This window comes from Nannospalax galili, unplaced genomic scaffold (genome assembly GCF_000622305.1).
Source record: "Nannospalax galili isolate Female #2095 unplaced genomic scaffold, S.galili_v1.0 scaffold960, whole genome shotgun sequence".
In the NCBI taxonomy this organism is placed as follows: Eukaryota; Metazoa; Chordata; class Mammalia; order Rodentia; family Spalacidae; genus Nannospalax; species Nannospalax galili.
The window spans coordinates 2,414,412-2,424,577 of NW_008348313.1; the positions used below are offsets into that span (position 1 = coordinate 2,414,412).

A 10,166-nucleotide genomic window follows, 5' to 3' on the forward strand; every position below is an offset into this window, starting at 1 on the left:
GGGGCGGGGGGGGGCGGGGGAGGGGAGCGCGGGGGCCCCCTTGGCGGGAGGAGGGGGAGGGGCGAGGCGCGGGAGGGGGAGAGAGGCACTTCCGGTCTGCCCCCCCACCCTTAACCCCCCCGTTCCAGAGTCCTCCCGCGCAGGTGCAGAGCGAACCAGGGAGAGCGCGCGGGGAGAGGGACGCAGCGCCACTCGGCACAGAAGATGCCTCGGCACCGCGTGCGGGGACGCGCGGACGGGCAGAACTACCCTTGATGGACAAGAGACTCCCAAGAGTGAGAGAGGCCCAACCTCCCCAGAGGGGTTGAACAGACCCCCCACCACGGCAGACGACACACTGCGCACCTCCAACACAGTAAGGAAAGGCTGGCCAAGATGCTCAACTGGGCAGGGCGCTGAAACAGCACCCTTCCCATACAGGCTGCAGTGAAGGGATACACACACACACACACACACACACACACACACACACGCACGCACACACACGACAGCTCACCAGAGAGCAGTGGACCCCCCCCCCAGGTCAGGAGAAGAGGGGGTGGTACACGCCAGGAGGAGGTACATGCACCAACAAGAAGATACAGGAAGGGCACATTCACAAGCCAGGTCGCCGCAGACTGGGTTAGCAGAGGGAAGGCTGGACCAAAGGGGCCCCCCAGATACACCCCAGCAGCACCCAGCCACAGAGGGGGTGGAGGAGAAGGCAGGCAGGAGGAGGCAGGAAACTAAAGTCAAGGGGAACCACCCCCACTCAGCTGTTGGAGCGAGTGACCCCCCAAACCCAAGTCCAGAGAGATGCAGACTGGGGGTGGGGGGAGCCTCCATACTCACCCAGTACCCAGAGCTGGAGATGTACCAGGTGAACAGGCACAAGGTGACGCACCTCAGACCCTGGGGCGCAGGGTGGCTAGCATCCCAGGCCTCCCCTCCCCCAACCCAGACCATTCCCCCACTGGCCAGAACACAGACACGGGTTTGGACACATTTAATGGAGGGTACTCTGAACAGGGAGAGCCTTCCCTAGATTGGGGTAGGTGGACTGGGGTGGCAGAGGAGGGTGTCATATTTCAAACACCTGAGTTATGACATACCCCCCCATCCCTGCCCTGGCCCCTGGGGTCACCCCCTCCTCTGCCCTTCCCTCCCTAAACATTTTAGGTTCTGAATCCCAGACCAGGCAGAAACATGCGTGCACTTGGCTGGGTAAGGCACACACACATTGACACAGGGTGTGCGGAGACCCGTCACCTGTTCACAAGTGAGCAGACACATGGACATGTCTGGTAACTTTTGCCCACAGTCAGAGACGCGCACGTGTGCAAAGCCAGCCAGGCGTTGGTGTGCACCAAGGATTGCCGCACACAGCCTTGGGTCAGGGAATATTTACAGGGAGGGACACCGCGCTAGCCTTCTGCCTGTAACATGCCAGCAGATGCATCATGCACACTGGCGAAGAAACACACGTGTCTACACGCTGAGACCCCTCGAGTCTGGTCATGCACACATACACAGTCTCAATCCCCAACATACAAGGCATCCCATCCTGACCCCATCCCCACCCCACCCCTCCCCTCTCACCTCCCTGAGTCAGTCCCATCCATTAGACTTCAGAAGTGAGACAGCCAGCAGCCAAGGGGGGGGGGGACAAGTGTCAGCATGCCCCCTCTGTCCCCACCCCCTGGGTCCTGCTGCTTCCACCCCCCAACTGGTTTGACACACAGGATGCATTACACGTCCACGGTATGGGACTGCACAAAGACGGTGGGGGGCGGGGCGGTACAGGAAGGAGACCAGGACTGTCAACTAACACACACATGAGCACTCAGGGTCCCCCAGGCATCTCCCAACCCCCATCCTGGGTATCCCTAAACTAAACAGTATCAGTGACTGCCCAGGACAGGTTTGGGGTTGGGCTGTTAGATAAAGACCCTTCTCCCTCCCTTCAAGTTGAGGAAGAAGATGAGGAAGAGGCCTTAAAGCTGGGGTGCAGAGGGAGATGGGTACAGGGACACCCGGGAGTATGAGGACATTTACCTTGGGGCATCGAAGCTGTCGTAGGAGCCCACAGTGTAATGCCGGAAGAGTCTCTTTGCTTTGTCGCTTCGGCTTTCTGTGGGGGTACAAGGGACAGCCTTGATCCCTGGCTTTGGAAGCAGCAACCCCACTCTCAGGCTTCTGCACCCCAGTTCCACCAGATGGGGGAAAGAAAAGGGACAGGAAGGGTTCCGGTGCTTCAGGGATGGGTAGGTGAGGGGAGCCCTTTCACCTTGCTTTCCCTCCTGGGAGCGGTTTGCCACCTCTTCCAGGCAGTCAGAGGGGAACCAGCCGACGCGGCCTTTGACCTGGCCTTCCCAGAAGCCTCCTTCTCCGATGCTGAGCACTGGACAGGAGAGGAGGGACACAGGCTGGAGAGATGGCTCAGTGGGTAAGAGCACTGGCTGCTCTTACAGAGGTCCTGGGCTTGGTTCCCAGCGCCCACGTGGTAGCTAACAACCATCTGTAACTCCAGTTCCAGGGGATCCTGGACGCCCTCTTCTGGCCTCCTCAGGCACTGCACAACGCAGGTGCACTTACATGCAGACAATACACTCATACACATAAAATAAAGATAAATAAATTAATTAAAAGTTAAAAGACAAAGAGGGACAGGGAAGCATTTTAAGCTTTCTGTTTTCTCTTCCCTCCTCCTCTCAGGCCTCTCCTTTCTCCTCTCCTTCCTCTCTTTTTGCTCCTCCTCCCTCCCACCTTCCCTCCCTCTCTCCCTCCCCCTCCCCCCCTCTGGTTTGTTTTTCTGAGACAAGGTCTTATGTAGCCCAGGTTGGCTTAACTCTATGTAGCTGTACATGAACTCCTGATGCACCTCTTCCCCCCACCCCCAGTGCTGGGGTAACAGGTATGTACCACCATGCTCTGTGAATGTGGCCCTGGCTTGGAACCCAGGGCTTTGTGTACACTCTACCAACTGAGCCACATCCCTAGGCTTCTTGTAAGGTTTCTTTGTCCCCAACATGCTCAGCACATACCACTCCCATCATTCCTAGCACCCAAGGACATCCTTAAGATAGATCTGAGGCAGAAGCATTTTGTGAGTTCATCACTAGATGCTCTCAAAAATCAAAATGAAAACTTGGTGGTGGGGCTTGTGCTGGAGAGATGACTCAGTGGATCAGAGTGCTTGCTATGCAGTCATGAGGGCCTGAGTTCCGATTCCAGCAGCCATGATGAAAAAAGAAAAAGCTGAACGTAGCTGCAGGCAGGCCTGCAAACCCCAGTCCTGGTTCAGTAGAGATAGGGGGATCCCTGGGGCTTGCTGGTCAGTAGCCTAGCTCCAACTCCAGTGAGAGATCTTGTCTCCACAGAATAAGACAGACCTAATGTCCCCCTCTGATCTCCACATGCACACACACACCAAACAACAAACAGAAATGGTACGGTGGTACGTGCCTATAATCTTAGTATCTTAGCTCTTGGGAGGTGAAGGCAAAATTAAAGAAGTTCAAGGTCATCCTGGGCTACATAAGACCCTCTCAAAAAACCAGAAAAAGACAAAAGATGGTCTGAGGAAGGGACAAGGGAACGGCAGAGAGCCGAGCCAGACCATGTTCCATTCGAGCTTTCCAAACCCTAGAGGAACATCAGGTAAGCTTGGGAACAGACTGGCTAGGGGAAGGTCCACAATGGTCCCTGTCTCTTCTAGTTACCATCACAGCCTGGTTGCAGGTCCTCCTAACCCTCCACAGCCCTGTGGCTCAGATGGTGGCTCTGGGAACAGCTGGACCCACCTCTGTTCCTGCCAGTTCCCTAAATCCCCACCTTACTCGATCCTGGTCTTTGCTCCTAAACCCCTCCCTCTGCCCTTTACTGCTTCCGCAAAAGAATTCAGATCATCTCTGGACCTCTCCCCTTCCACCCACCGCTGGAGGCAGCTCCACCTTTCAGCCCTTTAGCCACCATCTCTGCCTTCCCACCATCCCCATGCTGAACTACAGAGACAGATGGCCAGGAAAACTGGCTCTCACTCTAGGCTGGAGCCCTGAGAGCACACTTTTACTACATCCACTTTTACTACCGATGAAGAAACAGGCTCAGAGAGCGAATGCCACGTGCCACCTGGCCCTGGTCACAGGACTAGTTATTGGCAAGAGGTGTATTTGAACACAGACCTGTGGGGTTCTGTGGCCAATGGTCAGAGTGGATGGTATGTGGCTGAATTCCCATCCGTGGGCCTCTGTGCTAATGCAGATGTTGTGCCCACACTGTGTCCTGCACCGCTAATGGTTTTCCCAGCTCCTTTTGAACTCTGTCCATCCTGTTATCCCTCCTGACTCAAGCCCTAGATCTCCTTGGGTTAGTACAGATTCATAAAGAAGCTGAAGACAAGCTGGGCCTGGCATAAGTCTGTCATCCAAGCTACTCTGGAAGCTGACACAGGAGATTGCAAAGTCAAGGGCTACCTGGGTTATAGAATGAGTTCAAGGCCAGCCTGTACAACTTAGAGAGACCCTGTCCCAGAATAAAGAGGGCTGGAGTGTGGCTCAGGGTAGAGACCCTGCCTAGGATTCCCCCAGTGAGGGGTTGGGGTGTGGCTCAGTGGTGGAGCCCCTGCCTAGGATCCCTCAGTGAGGGGTCAGTAATGTGACTTAGTGGTGGGGTGCTTGCCTTCTGGGATCAATCCCACTACTGCAAAAAACAATGTTGAAGGATTGGGGAGATAGCTCAGTAGGTGACATCACCTTGCAAGCATGAGGATCTGAGTTCAATCCCCAGAACCCATGTAGAAAGCTGGGCATGGTGGCCCACACTTGTACTCTCAGTGCTGGGGACGTGCAGGCAGGCAAGCCCCTGGGCTTGCTGGCTGGCCAGCCACTCTTACTTGGCACATTCCAGGAAAGATCCCATCCCAGAAAAACAAGGCAGATAATCCTGAGGAACAACACTCAAGGTCGTGACTGGGCTCACCCTAGGAGTTGCTGGGGGACCCAGGACACTTCTCTTTATACAAACTGTCCTCCTTGAGGATCTGGAGAGATCACATGAGTGGAGGTCAAAGGTCATGGATTCAAATAGACTGCAGGGTAACCTGGGGTCTGGATCAGTTCTGCCATGCCTGACTGAGTCATCTTGAAGTCAATCATTTGTTCACAAAACACCTACTGAGAGCCAACTGCATAGCAGGTACCAGGGCAGACACAGCTGGACACAACCAGTATGCTTCCTGTCTGAGTGGAGATCCAAGACTAGAGGCCCTTGGAGGAGTGACACATGAGCCAGCACGCAAGGGGACAGAAGAGGCTGACCTGGGGACATGGGCCTGTGATCCCCTGGACTCTAGAGGTGGAGGCAGGAGGATTGCTACAAGTTTGAGGCTAACCTGGTCTACATAGTGAGCTCCAGGTTTGCCAGGGTTACTTCGTAAGACTGTGCCTCAAAAATAATGAGGTGAATGTGAGGGCAATGGAGCTGTGACACTGTGACCCCACTTATCATCAGGGTTGACTGAGCTGATGGCCAAGTAGGCAGGTGTTCTCTCCTCCCTCACTGTTTCTGGTGCCTCCCTCATGCTGGAATCTGTGTGCTCAGTTGCAGAAAACAACCTTCAGCAGCAGAGAAAACTATTCTAGAACCTCCAAACATGCTCTCAAAAATGGTAGGCACTGGAGAGGTAGCTTAGTGGTTAAGATCACTTCTCTGCCATTGTCAGGACCAGAGTTCCCATCCCAGCATCCACATTACAAGCTGGGTGGCCTGTTACACCTGAGACCCTAGCTCCGAGGGAGTTAGAGGAGGATGGTAAGATGCAAGACCCAGGTTCAGGGAGAGACCTTGCTTCAAAGGAATAGGCAGAGACTGGCACACACACACACACACACACACACACACACACACACAGGCCCCCATACACACATGTGCACATACACTCACACAAACACGTGTACACACAAGCAAATATCTGGTTTTTAAATTGGGGGTGGTGGTGGACAGAGTGTGTGTTTGGAGAGAGGTCAGATAGAGTGTGTGACCTGGAGAGAGAAGGCATCCAGATGTCCCTAAGACCTAAAGCATCCTAGTAGCTGAAGGTGCAAAGAAACCACATAAGGCTTTCCATGTAGGAGGTTTCCTAGCACTGGAGAAGCCGAGGCAGGAGGACTGCCACCAGTCTGAGGTACGTATTGGCTACGTAGTGAATTCAAAGTCTGCCTGGGCCACAGTGGGAGACCCTGTTTCTAGATAGATACAAAGAGACATAGATAGATGATAGATACATAGATACAGATTGCATAATTGATAGGTAAGTACATAGATGATTGATATATATGATAAATACTAGATTAATAAATGTAGATTATAATAGATAAATGATAGATGGATAGATGATAGATACCAGATAGGTAGATAAATAGATGATAGATACATAGATAGATGATAGAGACTAGGTAGATGGATGGATGGGTGGATGGATGGATGGATGGATGGACAGACACACAGCTAGGCCCTAATAAGCCACACACTAGTGACCTCTCCGTCCTTGCCTGAAGGAACTCAGGCTATGCAAAGGCAGGAGGTAATGATCTATCTTGTGGGATAAGGACCCTGAACACCCTTCAAGACCCTCCTCACATGTGTCCAAGGGAAGGATCTCTCTTGCTTGTCCAGCACCCCTTTCCTTGAGTGCTTTTGACAAGGAAGGCTGGCTGTCATCTGGCATTTACCACATCTAAACCATGGGTCTAAGAGACTTGGGGATTTCCATTTCCCCAAGAGCCATGTTTTACAGAGAAGACTGAGGTGGGGAGACATCCATTTCTAGATGTCTGAGAAGTGGTGGGGCCAAGCTTTGAGCTCAGATGCCCGGGGTTCAGCTGCTACGCTGCAGGGCTCCTGGGTAGATGAGATTCTGGCAGAAAACTCTACTTGTTATGAAGTGACATCGCCTCTAACGGTGTCCCCCATTTGTCTGGAGTGTAAACTGTCCACTGCCCTGCAAAGGCTTCAGGTTGTGGGCTACAGGGGATGCTCTGTAGGCAATAAAACCAGAGAGACCAGGCATGATGGGGCATGCCTGTAATCCCAGCACCTGGGGAGCAGAGGCAGGGGGACCAGAAGTTCAAGGTCACCCTGGGCTACTTAGTGATTTCAAGGCCAGCTTGAACTAATGAGACCCAGCCTCAAAAACAAAAGCTCCAGTTGCTGAGATGGCTATCAGTAAACCAGCCTGAGGGCCTGAGCTTGGATCTCCAGCACCCACGTGAAAAGCCAGCTTGGCTGAACCAGTGAGCTCCAAGCTCCATGAGAGACCTTGTCTACAATATTAGGTGGAGAGAGATGGGGAAGACACTTGACAGCAACCTCTGGCCTCCTGTATTACCCATGCATGTGTACATACTCATGCAATACACACACACACACACACACACACACACACACACACACACACACAAGTGCACAGCTGGCGAAATGGCTCAATGGATAAAGTGTTTATCATGCAAGCAAGACCTGAATTCAGACAGCCAGAGTCTACATTAAAAGTGGAGTGTGACAGGCTGCCATGGAGTAAGCTGGCTAGTATAGCCAAACCTGCAAGTTCCACATTCAACAAGGGAGACCCTGTGTCTTAGCCGGGCATGGTAGCGCATGCCTTTAAACCTAGCACTTGGGAGGCAGAGGCAGGTGAATAGTCTGTGAGTTTGAGGCCAGCCTGGTCTACATAGCAAGTTCCAAGCCATCTGGGGCTACAGGGAGATCCTATCTCAAAAAAAGACCAAAAGAAAAAAAAAAGAAAGAAAGAGACCCTGTCTCAGCAAAGTTGGGGAGTGATCAAGAAAAGCACCCTGGGGCTGGAGAGATGGCTCAGCGATTAAGAACATTGGCTACTCCTGCAAAGGACCCAAGTTCAATTCCCAGCACCCATATGGCAGCTAACAGCCATCTGTAACTCCAGTTCCAGGGGAATCTGACACCTTCTTCTGACCTCCGTGGGTGCTTACATACATGCAGGCAAATACATTCATACACATAAAATAGAAAAATAATAGAATTTTTTTTAGAAAAGAGACATCCCACATCAACTTCTGGCCTTCACATGTGCAGTAAACACATTCACACACACCTGCACATATATGTGAACACACATGCACACACAAAGAAAGAAAAATAAGCCCCATTCCAGCTCAGCACTGGCCGATGTACCCTGTTTTGCTGGCATGGGCTGTGCTTCCTTCAAGGCAGACAGGCCTCTGGGAGCCCCCTGAAGTCCTTGAGATGCCCCCTCTGCCCTCCACACCGCCCTGCCCTGCCCTGTTACCTTTGATCTTCTCTCCTTTGCTTAGCGAAATCTCCCCCTCGCCTTGCGCCTGGTACGACTTCACGGCCATGAAAGAGCGTCCAGGTACCGCCGAATAGAGTTTCCTGCGTCTGCCTCGGCTGCCCAGGGAGCCCCCGGGGCCTCCTGAGCCCCCAGTACCCCCGGCCGGCCCGTCTCGGGGAGTCCCGCTGGAGCTGCATATACAGAGGGTGTGAGAGGCAGGGGAAACTGGAGGAAGGGGGTGCTTCCAGGGTGAGTGACAAGGGTCCTTGGACGGACGGAGGTGCAGCATCACAATGGGACAGGAATTGAGTACTTTTCCCAGCTCTGGTGTCCTCAAGAGACCAGCTGCACGCACCCCATCTCCTGTCTCCAGCCCCCCAATGTCCTGCACAGCACAGTCTGATTCAGCTTTCTGAGGCAGAGCTGGGACTGCCCCCCTCCCCGGCCCCCCATGAGCCTTCAATGACTCCCAGCTTCCTTCTGGGGCAGGCCCAAGCCCACAGCCTGCTGTTGCCCGTCTTTCCTGTTTCCTGGGGACATGGAACATGCTTGTGGGCCTCCTCTCCCTGACATCCTTACCCCAAATGATGTCTGCTCTCTCTGACCTCTCTGCTCCCTGCTTCCCATCACAGCTCCCCCATAACTCTGGACACTGTTCCCCAAATCCCTGTCCTCTCCAACTCCATCTTCCTCATTTCTTTGGGGATTCCTCCCCTTCTCCCACCATGTTCAGCTGAAGTTTGATGTATTTAAGGATGAGTTAGGTGAGACACCCAATTAACACTCTCATTTCACCCCTGAAACAGTCAAGAGCAGCAGGTGAATAGAGGACCCATCACTCTTGGGGCAGGAGGTGAGCAAGGGCTAGAGGCCTGCATCTTGCCTACCTGGGCCGGCCTCGAGGCTGTCTCTTGGCCTCTTCAGGGTGTCTTCCTCGGGATGGAGAGCGTGCCCGGGCACCTCGAGGGCTACTGGCACTTCGGAGGGTCCCACTACTGAGCTTGGTGCTGGGGGCCGAGGGCTGTGACTGGCCCTGGGGTCCTGAGGTAGGGCCAGGGGTCCCCGAGGATGAAGCCCCCGGGGCTGAAAACACCATCCAATCTGGCAGCGCCATGCTGGTGTCACTGTTAGCTCGAAGCAGTGCTGGGGGTACTGTCAGTCCTGCGCCTGGGGGTCCCCGACGGCGGGCTGCATACTTGGGGGACTCCTGGAAGGGCACTGGGGGCATACAGTGGTGGGGGCAGGTGGAATGGGGAGACAGAGGCAGGCAGGGACATGTAGGCAAAAGGTGGTAGAAGAGAAAAAGAGATAATGTGGGGGGCCTGAGTCACTCCCCCACCACTCCTCAGACAACTTTGGACCTTGGAGCTCCCCACTCACCAACTCTCCCACCCCCACCACAGCCTGACCTCCTTCGATCAGGCCCCATTCTCTCCAATCCCACCAGAAACCTTTGGTTCCTCCTTCACCCCAATTTCCTCTTACTCACCCACATCCTGTTCCCGATGGTTCCTGATCAGCTCCCCCAGCTCAAAATTCCCAGCAATCACAGCCACCTGGAGGAGAGTGAGGGGAGAGGCTGACCCTCAGTTGGGAGAAAGGGCATGAAACACCTGAGTTCCCCCACCCCTCCTTCCACCCCAGACCCCTCCTTCCACTCAGACCCCTCCTTCCACCCAGACCCCTCCTTCCACCCAGACCCCGCCTTCCACCCCAGACCCCGTCTTCCACCCCACTGGCCCCGCTTTCCACCCCAGACCCGCCTTCCACCCAGACCCCGCCTTCTACCCCACTGGCCCCGCCCTCCCCCCCCCTGCCCCCGCGGTGTCACCACACCACACCCCCCCACCTCACCGCCCCC

At 54.3% G+C, this 10,166-nt stretch overlaps 1 protein-coding gene across 5 annotated transcripts in view; it reads right to left on the reverse strand.

Annotated features, from left to right (window-relative positions):
• Positions 1 to 10,166, reverse strand: part of Shank1 (SH3 and multiple ankyrin repeat domains 1) — a 56,750-nt gene that overhangs the window by 26,982 nt on the left and 19,602 nt on the right. For 4 of the 5 annotated variants that reach the window (XM_008845159.3, XM_029569271.1, XM_017801115.2 and 1 more), the window contains 6 exons: positions 9,795 to 9,861; positions 9,193 to 9,523; positions 8,303 to 8,496; positions 2,267 to 2,380; positions 2,035 to 2,110; positions 1,579 to 1,605 (listed from right to left, as the gene is read on the reverse strand). In XM_008845159.3, the coding sequence (XP_008843381.1) occupies positions 1,579 to 1,605; positions 2,035 to 2,110; positions 2,267 to 2,380; positions 8,303 to 8,496; positions 9,193 to 9,523; positions 9,795 to 9,861 (809 nt within the window). The remainder of the gene's footprint in view (positions 1 to 1,578; positions 1,606 to 2,034; positions 2,111 to 2,266; positions 2,381 to 8,302; positions 8,497 to 9,192; positions 9,524 to 9,794; positions 9,862 to 10,166) is intronic. The other variant, XM_008845161.2, reaches the window with a different exon arrangement.